Source organism: Sarcophilus harrisii, chromosome 5 (assembly GCF_902635505.1).
Source record: "Sarcophilus harrisii chromosome 5, mSarHar1.11, whole genome shotgun sequence".
NCBI lineage: Eukaryota > Metazoa > Chordata > Mammalia > Dasyuromorphia > Dasyuridae > Sarcophilus > Sarcophilus harrisii.
In genome coordinates, this window is record NC_045430.1 from 23,634,428 (window position 1) to 23,654,216 (window position 19,789).

The 19,789-nt window shown below is 36.6% G+C and overlaps 1 protein-coding gene across 1 annotated transcript in view; it reads right to left on the bottom strand.

Moving 5' to 3' along the window:
* Window positions 1-19,789, bottom strand: part of DRAM1 (DNA damage regulated autophagy modulator 1) — a 47,535-nt gene that overhangs the window by 18,252 nt on the left and 9,494 nt on the right. Inside the window, exons 2-3 of the mRNA XM_003772416.4 lie at window positions 8,249-8,316; window positions 1,767-1,909 (exon numbers count right to left, since the gene is read on the bottom strand). Coding sequence (XP_003772464.1) covers window positions 1,767-1,909; window positions 8,249-8,316 — 211 coding nt within the window. The remainder of the gene's footprint in view (window positions 1-1,766; window positions 1,910-8,248; window positions 8,317-19,789) is intronic.

Consider the following 19,789-nt stretch of genomic DNA (forward strand, 5'->3'; position numbering starts at 1 on the left):
CTCTCAAATGAGCTGGAGAAGGAAATGACAAACCACTCCAGTATCTTTGCCAAGAAAACCACAAATGGAGTCAAGAAATCATGCATGACAGAAATGATTCAACAGCAAATTGTCTCTATTTACATTTACTTTTCTCCATTTTTCATTCTGGTTAGTTAAGTGAGGAGATAATTTTGGGGTGATCAGTGAAATTTCAGCATGTCAGAAAAATCAGCATGTCAACTTTTCTATAGATCTTCATGAAAATAATTTAGCAAAATTATTTTCTTTAATTAATTAGCAAGTGAAGAAAGCCACGGAATGATCCAGACTTCAATTAAAAGTTAGACTGGAAGTTAACAAGAACCACATGTTATCTTCAGACAGCAAGTCTTAGAGGCATTTATTAAGTGCTTACTGTATGCCAGGAACTATGCTAAGGCACACAGCATTACCTTGCCTCATATTTATAAGTTCCCTTGACGACATTTGACACAGATTATACTTTATGGGCTAGATGTCTGGATTGTGATTATAAATGGCGGGCTCACCTAATTAATAGATTTGGGTCCTAGATAGTTCCAGCATGGTCACTAATTGACCATGACCTTGGAAAATCCTATTGCCCAAGTTTTATCACTTGAAAAATGAGTTGGTTACAATAACTGCTATAATGTAAATGAACAGAAGAAAGACAGATATTAGTTGCAATGACTGGTCTTAACTCTAATACTCATTGAACTAGGAAAGTCTGGATTCAAATCCCACACCTAACATATACTAGCTGAGTGACTTTAGGCAAGTCACTGAAAATGTCACCAGAAATAAATGATGTAAAAACAAAAGGGATCAACAAAGATTTTTAGGGGATAGAGCAATAAGATTTAAGTGATTTTCTCCAGGTTCATACAGCTATTAAGTGTCTGAGACTGAATTTGTATTCAGGTCCTCCCAGCTCCAGCACCCATTCTCTGTTCACTGTACCACTCTGCTGCTCCCAAATAAAGATCATTTATTTAATTTATTTAATTAATTTACTTTAAATTAATTAAAGGAGTATTTCAAATGAATTGCTCTTTAAAATCGCCATCTAATTATACTTTGGGGAAAACCTAACATCAGAAATGCAATATACCTATTTATTTTTAAAGAACATTATCAAACTGGAAATATGTATAGAAGAATTACATATGCTTAATATATATTGGATTGCTTGCTGTCTAGGGGAGGGTGGAGGGAGAAGGAAAGGAAAATTTGGAAGACAAGATTTTACAAAGGTCAATGTTGAAAAGTTGTCCATGCATATGTTTTAAAAAGAAAAAGGTTTAAGTAATTAAAAAAAAAAAAAGATAACAAAAATAAAAGAACAAAATATAACTTATCAAAAAACAAAACTTGGTCATTTCCAGAAACCCACACAGCAAATATGTTCATGGCTTTGTGAAGACTGAGGACTTGGGTTCAGATTCTACCTCTGATCCTTACTACTAGGGCAAGTCAGTTAACCGGAACTTCTGTTTCCTCACCTGTAAAATGAGAGGGTCACTCTAAATGATTTCACAGGTCCCTTCCAGCCCCAATTACTTTGGCTTTCTGTTCATTTCTCTGAAAAGGGGAACTATAATTGACATAATCAAACTGTACCCACTGTTATCTTTCCAGGCTTTGTTTTACTTTGGGGCCTGCCTTCTTTTATTCACCAAATGTCTCTCACCAAGAAACATATTCAACTAAATACAGATGTTATAATATTTTACTAAGAGATTGTTGTTCTAAGTTATCCCTACCTGAAAATTGGCTACAATGCCCATTCCAATACAGCCCACCAATCCAAGGACTAATGCCACCAGGTTAATAATTGGACTACTGAAATAAGAAGTCTGATTTTGCTTCTCCACAATTTTATATCTTGTGTACATAGTGGCTGCACCTGAAAAGGAAAAACATTTTTATTGTGAGATTTTTTAAAATTAAAAGATACTTGAGCAATCCCATGACTTAAAACATTTTTAAACCTTGAAAATCAATTTTTAAAATACAGAGAAATATCTAAGGCTAGATGGAAAATGCAAATCTTCAGATTTCAGTACATAATGGGTTTAAAATGATCAAAAAACAATTGTATTTAGAAAGTGGTTTTTCCCTTCCTTAATATCCAAGCAGATATTCCTGCTTGACTACTTATCCTGATAGGAGCCTAATTCAAAACCTTTCAATAAGCGTGATTCATACTACTGTTTATTCAGACTAAAACAATGCATCTAGCGCCTAAGGTCTAAGGCCAGCTAAATACATTCCTGCCTGGGGAATGAAGGACAGGGAAAAGCGGGAAAGTGCAAAGGGTCTCTTTTTCAGTGCTCATTCATTATTCATAGTTCTTCTTCACTTGGGTAAGTCGAGACAAATACACAATTGGCAAAAATGGAGCAGAAAAGGAGTGGGCAGCTTTTAGAGATTTGATGTATAGCACTGCATTTGCTCATCTGAGTCAGAACACTCACAAACATCAAGACTGGTCTGATGAAAATGATGGGGAAATTCAGAAGCTGCTAAATGAAAAAAGAAAAAAGAAAAAAAGAAAACTCCGGAGGATTTACCAGAAGAATAGTTCATCCACTTCTAAGAAGGTAGCATTCAAGGCCATCAAAAGTAAATTGAAATTTAAGAGAAATGCAGGATTCTTGGTTCAGTAAGAATGATGAAATTCACTTTTATGCTGATAGTAACAATCCAAAGTGATTATTTCTGAACACTTGCAAAGTATTCTTAACAGACCATCATCAGTCAATGCTGAAACTACTGACCTCCAAAAGCATAGGACAACCGTGCCCTCCTAGAGAGATGACAATAGAACTGCCTTATAAAGCAACCACTATGTGTGAGGCACTGTGTTAAATGCTGGAGATATAAAAAGGAGCAAAAGATAGTCCCTGCCCTCAAAAAGTTCAAATCAAATAGGAGAGACAGTGAGCAAGGAAGTTAAATAAAAGCACATGTGAGAAAGAAAGAAAGAAAGAAAGAAAGAAGGAAAGAAAGAAAGAAAGAAAGAAAGAAAGAAAGAAAGAAAGAAAGAAAGAAAGAAAGAAAGAAAGAAAGAAAGAAAGAAAGAAAGAAAGAAAGAAAGAAGAGAGATAGCTCTAGAATTAAGAGGAATTAGGAAAGAATTCCAGTAGAGAGTGAGATTTTTATCTGGGACTTGGAAGCCAGAGGACAGAGATAAGGAAGGAAAGTATTCCAAACATGGTAGAATACTCCTGAGAAATGCCCAGAGCCAGGAAATGTGTGTGGGAGTCTCAGACAAGCCTGTGTCACTGGAGTAAAGTGTACATGTTGGGGAGTAGAGTGTAAAAAGGAAAAGAGGGGACTAATTTATGAACAGCTTTGAACAACAAAGCAAGCATCTTGTACTTGATCCTGGAAGTAATCTGGGAGTCACTGGAGTTTTTTTGAATAGGGAAATATGATTAGGGCTTTAGGAAAATTATGTTGATAAAGTCCAGGGTAGCCAGCTAGGTGGTCATTAGCAAAGAAAGTCTGAAATACTGATAGGATTATAGTACTCTTCAAAGCAAGCAGAGAAAGGCACAGATGAGATCATCTCAGCCTTAAGTGAGCCTTTTGTTCAACAAAACTATGTTATAGTTTCACTCCAGGTGGAAGGTCTTTAGAAATCCCAACTTGCTGTATTCAATCTAAAAGCCTAGATATGCCATCAGGCCCAAAGGTTATAGTTCCCCTGTAAAATATCTGTTCATGGTGTCATCTTTGCTAAATCCCTTTTAGGATTAGCCCACAGTCTATGGTGTAATCCCCTTCCTTTGCTAAATCCTTTTGGGGTTACTTTGCTAAACTCTTCTATGGATTTAGCCAATCTAATGGTGAGCTTCCTTTGATGGTGTCTTCCCTCTAGTTAACTAAATTCCACTAAGGAACTTGTCTTTCCTATTGTTAATTGTTTAAAAACCTCTTTCCTTGCTAATTCCAATGAGCTTTTTACAAAATAAACTAGCAAATCTTTGTATCCTGTGATGAAGGCCTGGCTTGATTTCTTCAGGTTGACTGAATTGTAATTTTATATAATATTATTTTACAATCTATTGCTCTTCTGACTTTCCTTCATATTACCACTCCTGGTAGTTACTTTACCTTTAGTTTAATGGCTGAATGGAGCATGGATTACAGTAGAGAGAGACTTGAGGCAAGCAGACTCCTCTCCCAAGCAGACTATTACAATAGTCCAAGTTTTATTGTTCATCCTTCATTTTTCAAAAAGGACCAATGACATGGGAGGATGAGGTTTTGACTTGCTCAAGAATTTAAGGGAGGCAGAGCTGTGAAAAATCAACAGCCTCACTCATTCCCCAGTTTAGTGGTAAGACAAAAGTCAATGACAGGAAAAGGACAGGGATGCAGAGGATGGATGGCCCTGGCTTTCCTCAATTAAGTTCTTTCCCAGGTCTCAGTTTGTCTGAGATAACCCATTCAGAGGCTAAGGACTAAGTAACAATAGATGGCTTAATTTACCATCACAAAAATATCAGGCCAGGAATGGGAAGAGAATTCAACTGCTATTTATATTCATTATAAGCCAACAAAACCTAAATAACGAGTCATAGAGCCTTGGGTCAGGGGATGCTATTGACCATTCAATAACCAGACCAGAGTGAGTAGGATTTAGAAGAATAATCAAATAACTCCATTTGAAATACATGGGTTGGTTATTTTGGCCCTCGATGGCCATTCAATAGCCAACCTCCTCATTTTATGGACCATAAGATCTCAGAACTAGACAAGACCTTGGGGGCCATATGGTCCAACTTTCTCATTTATCAATTAAACAAAGAAAAAAAAAAAGGAGGTCCCACTATGGTGCAGTGACCTCCTCAAGGTCATCCAAGGTAGCCACCAAATGGCAGGAGAAGGATTTGAACTTAGATCCTCTGACTTCAAAATTGGCCCTCTTAAGCTCCACTGTGCCATCATGATGTCTCCACAAATTTATCTTTATTCTTTACACATCCTTTAAAAACATATCTGATTCAAGGCAATTCCAATAGACTTGTGATGGAAACTAAGGGACCCTGGACCTAGAGATAAGGGAATCTCAGAAGCCAATAGACTGATTTAGAGATACAGGAACTGAGTCCCTGAGACAGTGAGTGACTTAATAAGTAACATAGACAGCAAGTTTCAGAAATGGGATTTGAACCTGGATTCTTGATTTTTATCAGGTTTATTTTCCACTGTAATACACTGTCTCTAGGAACTCAATCTTTATAAAGTCTTCTTTACAAAAGGCTGCTGGACATAAAAATGCCTCAGTGCTCCAACCGTAGAGGGGCTGAGCAAGGGAAAGGAAACAATTCCCTTCTTTAAGGAAGACAAATAGGAAAGAAGAAATGAGCCACAAAACAGGCAAGTGAAATGAATTGTCAACACACGGTTAATCTGGTTAACGGATAAACATGTGAACAGGAAGACTGCTCTCAGCTACTTGGGATTCAGGCTTTGAGAATGAAAAAATTCCAAGTTTTCCCATCCAGTAACCATTGTGTTCCTGTTTATCCAGCAGAGGGCAGGATTGTGACCAACAACCAAGAAGTTTTGAAATTCATGGGATCAAAGGAACTCAGAAGCTGAGAGAGATTTGTCCAAGTGAACAACTCATGAACTACCTTTACATTATCAACAGCAATAATAATAATAATTACTACTATTATTATTATAAATTGCATTATATAGTGTTTTAAGACTCACAAAGCACTTTACTAATTTCATCTCGCTTTATTTGCCCAATAATCCTGGGTGGTAGAAATTATTATTATCCCTATTCTATTAGAGATGAAGAAACTGAGGGTAGGGAAATTTCTGAGAGTTAAACAGTAAGGACCTGAGTAAGGATTCCAAACCCAGATCTTCCTACCTCCAAAGTTCAATGCCTTATTTAACATGTCTATTCATATTTTATAAAAGGGATTTGGACAAGGTCTAGTGATTATGGAGAGGGAGAAGAGAAGAGAAGAAGAGAAGAGAAGAGAAGAGAAGAGAAGAGAAGAGAAGAGAAGAGAAGAGAAGAGAAGAGAAGAGAAGAGGAGAGGAGGGAGTAAGGGAAAGAGAAGGGAGGGAGAGAAGGAGGCAGAGAGAAAAGGAAGGAAGGGAGAGAGGGAGAGAGAATGGAAGGGAGGAAAGAAGGAAGGAAGGAAGGAAAGAAGGAGGGAAGGAAGGAGAGAAGAAGGGAGGGAGGAAGGGAGGGAGAGAAGGAAGAGAAAGAGGGAGAGGGAAGGAGATAGAGAGGAGGGAGGGAGCTATCTTTGAAACAATCAACTAACTATACCAGAAGCAACAGGACATAGAAATGGAAATACAGATGAGCAGCAGTGTTGAAAATAACATGTTGAATTGATTATATACCTTTGAAAAAAAGGAAAGCTGCACATGATAGACATTCAGGAATACACATACAGTCATCTGTTTTCTGTTTTGATGTGAACACAAAAATGTGCTCCTTTTTCTTTTTCTGTTTACAAACAAATCAGAGGATCTCCTGGCTCTCCTTTTAGAGATGAAGCCACTGAATCCCAGAGAGATTCTAAACTTCAATATGATCATCTGGTAGTGAACGTGAGCCAAATTTTCCTCTCCCCATAGGAAGGCAGGCAGAATCCAGACCAGGACCCTTCCACTGTGCTACCCAAGCTCCCCTCATATGTTGGTGGCAACATCCTTATGTATCACAGTCTAGACCTTCCAGATATGTGGTAAATATTTCCAGACATCACCAGGTGAGAGAGCCTGCCAGCACAAGTCTCGCTTCCTCTGGAGCTTTCTGTGTTACTTTGGCCAAAAAAAAAAAAAAACCATCCTCTGGAGGCCAACCTTCTGGGTGCTGACATCCTCCAAAAGTAGCAGAGTTGTTCTTCCAATAGCACATACACAATCAACTGTATCTGACACCTTTCCAACTGAACAGAACCTGCCAAGACTTGTGTTTATTTGAGGACCCAGCCTTTGAGAAGCCAGGACCTCTTCTACACTGTTCCCTTTGCTGGAAAAAGGACTAACAGTACAATAGAAAGACCCCCTAGCTCTGGATGCCACAGGCCCTGGACTGAAATCCTGTTAATATTTGTTATGATGTTGGTCAAGTCACTTAACTTCCTGGGAGTCTCAGTTTCCTCATCTGTACTTTTTCAAAAAGAAAAGGGGGAAGGGTCTCTGAGGTCCTTGGACATGACACTTTCCCGCTCTGGGCTTCAAATTTCCTCCTCTGCAAAATTAGAAATTGAGATCAGTCGGTTTCCCTTCTAGCTCTAGACAGCCTCTAAAGTCACTTCCAGATATAGACAATTCTAAGTTCCAATTCTGATGGAACATATGATGGACTTAATAGTCCAGTTGCCTAGAATCCTAGGGAGTTGAATAAGTGAGTCAACCAACCAGCATTTATTAAGCACTGACCATATGCTAGGTATAGTGCTAAGTGTACAAGAAAGGCAAGTCTGATGACAGTTTAATGGGGGAGAACAAGACTCATGTAGAAGAAAAATTCAGGAGAGTTGTAGTTACACAGAGAAGTCGCTATGAAGGAGAAAGACAGGGAAAGATTTCTGATAGCCGGGGAGATTTTAACTGGAATGAGAAAGAAACAAAGGAAGCCAGAAGACAAAGGGAGAATGCTCCAAGAATTGGTGAAAACCCAGTGCCTTCTGAAACAGAGGTCATAATCCACCAGCTCCCACTACTTCTCTCTATATTAAATAGAAATCAGGAAAAAAAAAAAATTAAGCCTAATATCAATTGTCCAAAGACATATATAGGGGTGTTACTCTTTAAGGAGCAAATTAATTATAAACCTCTGCAAACCTTAAATCATTAGATAACTGTGAGCTATTCTTTGTAAAGGAACCCAGTGGCAAATACTTCTGGAAAGTCAGGAATGCTTCTTATTAATTATTTACCAGTCTTTTTACAAAAACATTTCCTTATTTTTAAAATATAGCAAAACTCTATTTGCAAATGCATTTTTTTTCACTGAAGTATTTTCTAAAAACTTGTCCATATGTCCATAATCAGTAAATGATAGGTCACTTAATTTTTTTTTTTTAATTCCAACTAGTCATACCAGCAAGGTGGGCGTGTTTATTTGCTTGTGTGTGTTTGTCAAGATTTATGTTTTACTTTTTTCTTCCCTGTGAGAGCAGGGTGAGGAAGTTAAAGAGAGAAGTAATTTGTTTAATTGATAAAAATAAAATCAATCGGTTCTACATACCAAGAAAGGCAGAAAAGTTGATCATGAATCCAAAGATACCACTCTCAGGAGGTGTTGTTCCTGTGTCACTACAAAACGAAAAGAATTATCACAGATTTTTTTTTTTTTTTTTTTTTTTTTTTTTTACTCAATCTTCCCAAGGAGAAGGGCCTGGGTTCTTTTACAGAAAGTTGTTTAGTTTATTCAGAGACTTGATTGATTGGCCTGCTCTGTTTCTTCAAGGGTCACAAACATTCAGGGAGTCTAACATTTGGCTGTGTTTCATTTAAACACATTTCATTTTTGTTCCATACACAGATTCGCTTTCTGTTTTCCCCAAATGGGTTTGAAAAGAATCAATCTATACAAAGTCCAAGCTTCAGGACATAATATTATCATTGTTATATTTTCCATAATAGTGACTGACATTGTCAACCATAACACTAAGCATAATAACACTTTTATCCTGTTATTCTCGAGACTAACAGTCTAATTAAAAGCATTTTTTAGTCCCTGGGGCTAGGTGGTATAATAGATAAAAGTGTCAGACTCAGAGACTGGATTCTTCCAGCCTTCCTCGTTCTGAACTCAAATCCACCTCAGATAATTATTACCTATGTCACTTCATACTATTTGCCTCAGTTTCCTCATCTGTAAAATGAGTTAGAGAAAAAAATGACAAATTACTCCAATGTTGCTGCCAATAAAACCCCAAATGGTATCATGAAAAGTTGTATTCAATTGAAACGACTGAAGAGCTCACTGTCCTCAAGGTTGGCTCTCTCATCCCTGCACCAAAGGTAAAGGAGAATCAACCAAAAAATTGCATTGGAGACATAAGAGTGAAGGTCTGAAAAATTATTAGGCTATTTTATGCACTGACATGAATTAAATCAGGCAGTTAGATGGCATATGGACAGAGCAACAGCCCTGAAGTCAGGAGAACCTGAGTTCATGCAGCCTCACTTAACACTTACTAGTTGTGTTGAACCTGGGCAAGTCAGTTAACCCCAATTATTTCCTCAAAAAAAAAGAAAAAAGAAAGAAAAGAAAAAAAAAAAAAAGAACTGAATTAAATCTAGGCAGTTACATGGCACATTTAACTACTGTGATGTTCAGTATTGAGTTTTCAATAAACCATTTACTGAATAGAAGTTCAGTCTGTTCTCTTCTTGAAAATATATTGCTGCTATGATATAGATAATAGCGGGGGGCCACCCCCTCTGAGTGAAACCCTTGGACCAACTGGGAGTGTTTCCACATTTAGAAACAGTTTGGAAATACTTAAGTAATGAAAACCTGGCAATTTCTAAAAAGTCACACTTGAAAACCTTTCAAGATTTCACCTGATGCTTTCTCTTCGGCAAGGATCCAGAATGGGAGAATAAAGTCCTTTGAATCCTTTGAACCCTTCATATTTTAAGTGCAAACCAAATAATTTAAAGTTCTTTCTCACAGCACACACCTCAACTCTGAGCTAGCCTTCCAAACGCCATCTGCATCCAAAGAGAGAACTACGTGGACTAAAGTAGTCTTTTTACCTTTTTGGTGGTGGTTGGTTGCTAAATTTTTTTTCTTCCCGTGGTTTTTCCCCTTCTGATCTGGTTTTTCTTGCACAACATAACAAATATGGAAATATGCTTAAAAGAATTATATATATATCTAATGTATATCAGATTGCTTGCTGTTTCAAAGAGAGGGGAAGCAAGGGAGGGAGGGAGAAAATTTTGGAACAGTCTTACAAAACTATTTTTATGTATATTTGGAAAAATAAAACACTATTAAAAAGTAATAAATGACCAAAGGAAGAATTTTATGGTTTATAGTCCTAGCTTTCTTTGTTTTCTAAAAAGGATCCCTTTCTAGAATATGAAAAAACACAATGTGGCTAACTTAATGTCACAAGTGCCCCTATTTCATAGGTATTCATCAATGTGATGGCTGAGTACTCTACGGCCGAATGTCTAGCCATCTTTCAAGGACTTATTAAAAAACCACTTCTTCTATGAAGCCTCCCTTAATATTGCCAGGGCCCAGGGTCACACTGCTAATATTTGATAGGACTTGAACCCAAGACGTCCTGGTATCAAAAAGTTGCAATCATCACATTCAGCCATTACATTATATCATTCTTCTTGGCCCTGTGGACCATAGTACATCAATACTATCTCTGAAGTTTTCTTTATTTCTTTCTTTTAAAAAATATTTCATCTTTTCCCCAGTTACATGTAAATGGTATTTTTTTAAACCTTTTCTCTTTTTTTTAAAGTTTGAGTTCCAAAATTTATCCCTCCCCTCTCTAAACAACTTATACACACAATCATGTAAAACATTTCCATGTTAGTCATTTTGTGGATGACAATGAGAGAAGCAGAGACAGAGAAAGAGACAGAGACCAAGGAGGGGGAAAGGAAGGAAGGAAGGAGGAAGAAAGGTAGTAAAGATGGAACAAAAGAAGGAATAAAGGAAAGGATGAAGGAAGAGAGGGTAGAGGGGGAAAGAAAGTGAAAAATAGCATGCTTTACTCTGTATTCAAACATTATCGGTTCTCTCTCTAGAAGCAGATAGCATCATGAGTCTTTTAAGACTGTCTTAGGTCATTATGTTGCTGAGAAAAGTTAATTAAGTCATTTATAGCTGATGATGGTCAACTATCACTGTGTACAATGTTCTTCTGATTCTGCTTACTTCACTTTTGTGAAAATGGAATGGTTGGTACTTTTACTAATCACCTTGATTTGTCCAGACTGACCTGGGAATCAGATAAAACTGAGCATTCCCTTGCTGAGCGTATCAGAAGCTCCTTGCAGTATTGGCAACTGAATCCAGAGCTTCCCCAGATATGCTAAGATATGATTCATATCAGTTCCCAGTTCCAAAAAACAACCCAGCTCAAATTTCACCTGATAAGATCATTAGGAGATTACAACCCCGCAGTGATTTTTTTTCTGTATAACCCCTCTTCCTATGCCCACCTTGACCTCAGTTCTAAGTATGCTCCCACATAAACATGTCTACTTACTTAAAAAGAATAAAGCCAAGTATACAACTTAACAAACAAAATAATGTCTTTCTATTGTCTTAGACCAAACACTGGGGGGAAAAAATGTTGACAATTTATATCAGTTCATATAAGTCTTTCCAGGTTTTTGTGAACTCATCCTGCTTGTCACTTCTTATAGGTACAATAGGATCCCATCATAATCATAAGCCACATCTTGTTCAGCCATTCCCCAGTTGAGAGGTAGCCTCCTTTTTTTAAATTTCTGGAATATAGAATTACTAGTGGTATTACTGGATCAAAGAGTATGTAAAGTTTTAGAGCCCTTTGGGCATAATTTCCATGGAGTTTTCTTCATAAAAACACTGAAGAGCTTGACTATTTCCTTCTCCAAAGACAATGACCATTAAATAAGAAGTAGTCCACTTGATTTGCTGTTTGCTGTACCTTGAGGTCATGGAACCTTTTGATCTGACTTGAAGCTGATATCTATCCCATTAACAAGTCAGCTCTTTGAGAGCAGGAACTGTCTTCCTTTTTTATTTGTATCCCCAGAAATAAGCAAATTTCTTTGTATCTAGTAAGCAATTAATAAATGCTTTATTTAGTCCCTCATTCATTCTGAAGAGGCAATCTTTCTATCTGTGAATTCTTTTAAAAGTTTTGCCTACAGTTTTAATAATTTTGTGACAAAGAGAGCCAGAGAGAGTACTGTGGTAAATGAGTGTGAATCACAACATAGTATTTTCACTTTTTTGTGGTTGCTTGTATTTTATTGTCTTTCTAATTTTTTTCCCTTTTTGATCTGATTTTTCTTGTGCAGCAAGATAATTGTATAAATATGTATAAATATATTGGACTTAACATATATTTTAACATGTTTAACATATATTGGAAGACCTGGCATCTAGGAAAGGGGTGGGGGGAAGGAGGGGGAAAATTTGGAACACAAGATTTTGCAAGGGTCAATATTGAAAAATTATCCATGCATATGTTTTGAAAATAAAAAGTTTTATAAATAAATAAATAAAAGTTTGCCTATAAGGAACTGGAAATTGAATGGATGTCCATCGCTTGGAGAATGGCTGAATTAAGTTATGACTTATGAATGTAATGGAATATTATTGTTCTAATAAAAAACGATGAGCAGACTGATTTCAGAAAAGCCTACAAAAACTTATATGAAGTGATGCTGGGTGAAGTGAGCAGAACCAAGAGAACACTGTACATAGTAACAACAAGATTATGTGATGGACTTAGCACTTCTCAACAATGCAATGATGCAAGGCAATTCAAACAGACTGCGATGGAAAATGCCAGTCACATCCCAAGAGAGAACTACAGAAACCGAATATGGATCAAAGCATGGTATTTTTATCTTTTTGTTTGTTTTTTCTTGTGTTTTTTTTTCCCTTTTGGTCTGATTTTTCTTACCACAATATGAAAATATGTTTAAAAGGATTGCACATATTTAACTTATATCACCTTGCTTTTTGGATTGGGGAGGAGAGAGATCAGGAAGGAATGGAGAAAAGTTTAGAACACAAAAATGAATACAAAAATGTATCTGGAAAAATAAAATCCTATTAATTTTTTTTTAAAAAGACTCACATGAACTGATATTGAGTAAAGTGAGGAGAACCAAGAGAACACGGTACGTAATAACAAGATTATGTGATGATCAACTGTAATGGACTTCTCAACAATGTGGTGATTCATGGCAATTCCAAAAGGGATGGAAAATGCCATCCATATCCAGAGAGAAAACTGTGGAGACCAAGTGTGGATCAAAGTATAACATTTTCACTTTTTGGTTTATTTTGCTTTTTTTCTTTCTCTTGGTTTTTTTTCCCTTTGAGACTGATTTTTCTTGCACAACATGACAAATATGGAAATATGTTTAAAACAATTGCATATATTTAACCAATATCAGACTGCTTGCTGTCTTGGGTGGGGGGAGAGACAAGGGAGGGAGGGAGAAAAATTTGCAACACAGTCTTACAAAAATGAATGTTGAAAACTATCTTTCCATCCATTTGGAAAAATAAGAAATTGAGAAAAAAATAAAATACAATTTTTGTCTATAGCGATTGCAATTAGTTTTGTTTGAGTAATTCATGACCTTTGTATATGGTTTTGTTTCTATTCCATAAATAGTAAATATTCATACCTCGTCCTTCACTCAAGCACCTACCACTGAGCTCTAGCCTCATATAGGACTGCTAAATATTTCCTGTTGTCATGATTAAAGAAAAGTGTTGTTCTCAGAACTGAGCAGGAAGCAGCGGCTAATACTTCTGAGCCCCCATCTCCTCTAGATTGGACCATTAGGATCAGCCTAAAGGTGGCCAAAGGCATTCATGCATGACTTTTTTGGCTCGAAAGCAGTAAAAAGTCAGTGATGAGTGACATCGGCTAGGGCAGCCAGTGCCACCTGTCCGTCCATTAGAAGAAACAGCCTGAGGGAAAGGAGGACATAGTATGAAGTTAATGGAGGGAAAAGGGGAAGAGAAAGAACAGGAGGAATATTAAGTATCTATAGAAGAAGAGGGGAAGGAAGCAGAGGAGGCCAGGAAGTAAGGCTTTCATTTGTGGTTAAGAGGCTGCTGGTAAGAAAGTAGACAAAGATTGGATTTTTCTACAGATGTGGGTTCTTACGTCCACTGAACATAAACCAAGAATTTCATAGCCTCAAAATGCAATTCCTGGGGAAATCTAGGTTTTTAATTTCTTTTTTGTTTTCCAGTTTCCATATGGATGGAGGCTAGATGATAAGAGCTAGCTTTGATGCCACAAAGATTGAGTCCCAGTGCCATTTCTCACACAAATTATCTTGTGTAATCCTAGTCAAATCACTTAACTCTTTGGTGATTCTTTAAGATGGAAATGTGCAGAGCACATTGCTCATCTGTATTGGGAGATGGGTATTTCCTCACTGGGGATTCTCTATACCAATGAAATCACAAGACCCAGTCCCTACCCCTATTATTAGCAATTATGATAACAATAAATAGTTAACATTTATTTTTTATTATTACTTACTAAATGCCAGACACTACATTGAAAAATTTACTTTTATTCTCATTTGATCCTCACAACTCTGGGAGGGAGATATTATTACTATCCCCATTGTAATATGTAAAAATATGAGGAAACTGAGGCAAATAGAGATTAAGTTACTTGTCCAGGGTCACATAGCTATTACTAAGTGTCTGAGGTTGGATTCCTGACTTGAGACCCTGCACTCTATCCAATTCGCTACTAGGTGACTCAGAAAGAAGGCACATAAAATGTAAGTAGAGATGGAGACATTTCAAAATGAAGTCTGTGGCTCTTCTGTTTGTTCAATATCTTATTGGACCCATTGGCCTTTATACCTACTAGTACAAGGTACTGTTCGTGTCAAACTTGGTGACTTGGTAGAAAGAGAATTAGGTTGAAAATCAAGAAGACCCAAGTTAAAATCTGGCCTCAGACACTTACAAGAGTGTGACTCTGGACAAGTAACTTATCCCCATTACTTCCAAAAAATAAAAGAAAAGCATAAAATATACTCCCTCCTTATTTAAGCCCAGTTTCTTTAATTTAATTTAATAGCCTTTTATTTACAGAATATATACATGGGTAACTTTACAGCATTAACAATTGCCAAACCTCTTGTTCCAATTTTTCACCTCTTACCCCCCCCCCACCCCCTCCCCTAGATGGCAGGATGACCAGTAGATGTTAAATATATTAAAATATAAATTAGATACACAATAAGTATACCTGACCAAAACGTTATTTTGCTGTACAAAAAGAATCAGACTCTGAAATATTGTACAATTAGCTTGTGAAGGAAATCAAAAATGCAGGTGGGCATAAATATAGGGATTGGGAATTCAATGTAATGGTTTTTAGTCATCTCCCAGAGTTCTTTTTCTGGTAAGCCCAGTTTCTTAAATTGTGGTTTATGGCCCCACATGGAATCTAATGAATGAATACAGGGAACGTGAAATTATCATTTATCATTAGTAACTGTTTGATTTGTATATCTATTTTATATACCTACATATCCAGAGTTACAGAAAAATTTCTTAAGCAGAAAGGGGTCACCAGTGGAAAAAATTTAAGCGGCCCTGATCTAAGCCCCTAAGGGTATGATTTCCTTCAAAATGCAACTGAATCACATGAAATTTCCGTGGTTTCCCCATCTGCTAGTGTTCTCCCATCCAAAATTGTCTTGCATTCATTTTATATGTATTCTGATGGACTTGTTCTCTTTGGTTAATATGTAAATTCTTTTGTAGGAAGAACCATTTTATTTTTCTATTTATATTCCCAGGCTTTGCTGTGGCAGGTTCCATAGAAAAAGCAAGATAAAGACTTGGGACTTGATTTGATTCTATATATGTCAAGGAACAACTTGCAAACAGGGTTAAGAGAGTAGGATGTAGGTGGAGTGGGAGGAAGGATGGAAACTGATTCCTTTGCCACCTTCTACCACTAAGGAGGGTCCTCTTGATAGGTTTGATACTGTGATACTCACTCATCCTCCCTCGTTCCCTCCACCTGTTCCTCCCTACCTGCTGTTACCTGCTACAAGAGACTCAGAAAAGCAAAGTCTCATTATCAAAATCTTTGATCCAACACTAAAAAAGATAAGGTTTTACCAGTGGAAATGTCATTAAAATGTAAATGTTTACAAGATTGCTTAATGTCTAGGGGAGGGGAAGAGGAGAAAAGGAGGGGGAAAAAATTCAGCACACAAGATTTTGCAAAGATAAATGTTGAAAACAATTTTTGCACATATTTGAAAAAATGAAAAGTTTTTTTTTTAAATGTTATCTTTTAAAAAAGAAGAAATGATGTTAGAGATGCTTTACTGCTAAAGCCCAAGGACTGTAGTTTCTCTTTGTAATGAAGCAAAAACTTTCTACCCAATCTGTAATCTACTCCATTAGAATGCAGGCTTCTTGAGAGCAGGGACTGTTTGGCTTTTCAATTTGCATCTCTAGTACTTGGCACCTGCTGAGTCATTTCTCTTCATCTGACTCTCTGTGATCCCATTTGGGGTTTTCTTGGCAAAGATACTGGAGTGGTTTGTCATTTTCTTCCCTAGTTCATTTTGCAGAAGAGGAAACTGAGATAAACAGGGTAAAAGGACTTGTCCAGGATCATTCAGCTAATTAAGAATCTAAAGCTGGATTTCAACTCAGGTCTTTCTGATTCTAGGTCTGGCACTCTAACCACTGCACCACCTAGCTGCCCACATGGCACTAAATAATCCCTTAATAAATGACTTCTATTTTTCATTCATTCATTATCTGGGTATGGAAGCTATTGGAACTTATCTTGAGTTCAAGAATAACTGAGTAACGTGTATAATATATATGAGATCACTTGCTCTCTCAGAGAAGGAAAGAAAAGGGAGGGAAGGGTAGAATTTGGAACTCAAAAAGTTCTAAATTGATTTTTACAAATAATTGGGAGGAAATAAAATATTATTTATTTTTAAAAAAAAAATAGCTAGGTAGACAGTGAGGTAAGATTAGCCTGGAAAGACAGGTTGGAACCAGATTGACAAACTATAGACAACTCAGAAATTAGTGGTATTTGATCTTACGAGCAACAGGAAGCCCCCATAGCCTCTTAAGAATGAAGTAAAATGGTCAGATCTCTTCTGTTTGGAGGATGAGAGATAGTATGACCAGAATGTCTTGAGCAAGTCTCTTGACTTCTCAGGGGTCCAAACAACTCCCTAAGACTAATTTGCAGAGGAGATGCCAGTCTACATCAGCAGAGGGAGTTTCCTTCCCAAAGAGATCCCTATATTAATGAATTCACAGGTCTGTTCTCTATCACCTCTTCCTTGGAAGATGGATTGGAGCCAGAAGAGAGAGAATACAGGGAGACCAATTTGGAGATCACTGCAATAATCCAGAACAGAGCCATATATGGTGTCTTTGTGCCGGCAGATTACTTACTTATATTCATGTGAGCTGTCTGATTATTGTTTCTGTTTTATATGGGTATTTTAAAGTGCAGCCAAAAAGACTGAAAGAAGGCAGGTAAAAGTGATGGTGATGATGATGATGATAGATGGATGAATGAAAAGAAAGGTGAAGCTATACAATATTGTTCTTATCCAAAGTCAGGAAGGGAGATCATAGATCTGAAACACTTCAATTTTTTTTTTATGTGATGACTAGTTTTGCTGGGATTTTTCTCTTCTTCCTCTTAAAAAAAAATCTTTTGTTCCAATCAAAGATAGAAGAGAAGAGATACTGAGGGAAATCTAGGGAATGTAAAAACAAAGGATATCAATAAAATCTGCCTTTTTTTTTTTTGAAAGAGTGAATTAGTGATATCAAGAATTCAGTTTATTTGCACATTTCCTGTATTTACATTTCTATTAGTTTGGCTGAGGCTGAAAAGTTCCAAGTAGTTCCTGTAACATCCTTCCCTTTCTTTTTACTGAACAAATTTATGAGGCTAAGCCAAAACACACTTCATGTTATCTCATACACACAAGAATGAAGCAACTTTTAAACAGTACAGTTAAAACATGTCTGGCCAAAGAAAGAAAAAAGGACACTATGTCTCTGGATTATGAGACTTTCAGGATGTTGATCCAAATTTCATTGACTCATAGAATCTTCAAACTGAAATGAACCACTAGGTTCAAACTCTCCCATTTTACAGATGAGGAAATCAAGACCTAAAAGTCAGGTCCATGTAAGAGATGTTCCTATCTTCTCATGATGACCTATTTATTATCTCTATCTATCTGGCATTTAAGAATTTGTCTCACCTTTTCTGAATCTGTTCATCCTTTAATGTTCACTAATATGAGATGCTCAGAAGAAACAGAGCTAACTTCCAATAAGAAAATTTCATTTTCTGGGGTCCTTTCGAGATATAAGATCTATATAATTCTATGAGTTTAATGCTAATTTATACTTAACATGAGATTCCATGGGACAGAAGAAAACTAAACATGGAGAAGCAAGAGTTTCTGTAATCATAGGTGTTAAGAACATTTCCTAGCTAACCTTGGTAAATTGTTCTGCCTTCCTTTTGGTTGGTGAGTGTTATGGTTCAGACACATAACAGTTGGAGGACCTCTTCTTCAATTTTCACCCCTTCCCCAAGATTTCTATTGGTTGAGCTAATACAGTGACAATAGCATATTCTTGTACTGGGACATGGGATTGTTGGAAGGACTATCACATGCTTTTGACCAACTCCATTAGGTAATTGAAACTTGAGGCTCAACATATTGTTATGGTTTTTAATAATAAGTGTCGAGTTAGGCACATCAGAGATAATCTAATTAGTCTGATTTAATCAGAACTTTGGCTCTCATCCCAGACATGGCAATCAACTATATAAAGATCTTTGGAATCATGTCTCAAGAAAATACTCAATAAATGTAAGTTTTCAATTAAAGAAATTAAAGGCAAAAGGAATCAAATTTTCAGAAATACCAAGATCTTATGTTTCTCCAAACAGGAAGCTATTGTCAAGGGAATTTCTATGCAAGTACTGATTAGATGAGATGAGCTCCAAGATCCCTTCCAACTTGAAGATTCTAGGATTTCAAAATTCTTAAGGGATTGAGGGCTGATTTTTTTTTTTTTTAAACAATAAAGAGAGAAAATGAAAAGATGTAAGTGGATGCTCCATTTGAAAGAAGTCAAATTGAAAAATAGATTGACTAAAATTATGGAAATACTCATTAAATTAAATGGAAATACTCATCTTGGGAATGGAGTTTTAAGACCACACTTCATACTCCCATTTGGCTGTCCACTAAAATATCAACCATCCCAGTTTCCCATCTCTTCTTCCAGATCTGGAAACAGTAATCCAGTCCTTGTTCCTGATGAGGAGTAATGAATGAAAAATAGTTGCCAAGCGAATGTTTGTGGCAGCCCTTTTTGTAGTGGCTAGAAACTGGAAACTGAATGGATGCCCATCAGTTGAAGAATGGCTGAATAAATTGTGGTATATGAATATCATGGAATATTATTGTTCTGTAAGAAATGACCAACAGGATGATTTCAGAAAGGCCTGGAGAGACTTACACGAACTGATGCTGAGTGAAATGAGCAGGACCAGGAGATCATTATATATTTCAACAACAATACTATATGATGACCAGTTCTGATGGACGTGGCCATCCTCAGCAACGAGATCAACCAAATCATTTCCAATGGAGCAGTAATGAACTGAACCAGCTACGCCCAGAGAAAGAATTCTGGGTATGACTAAAAAACTATTACGTTGAATTCCCAATCCCTATATTTATGCCCACCTACATTTTTGATTTCCTTCACAAGCTAATTGTACAATATTTCAGAGTCTGATTCTTTTTGTACAGCAAAATGGTCATGTATATTTATTGTGTATCTAATTTATATTTTAATATATTTGGTCATGTATATTTATTGTGTATCTAATTTATATTTTAATATATTTAACATCTACTGGTCATCCTGCCATCTGGGGGAGGGGGCGAGGGGGTAAGAGGTGAAAAATTGGAACAAGAGGTTTGGCAATTGTTAATGCTGTAAAGT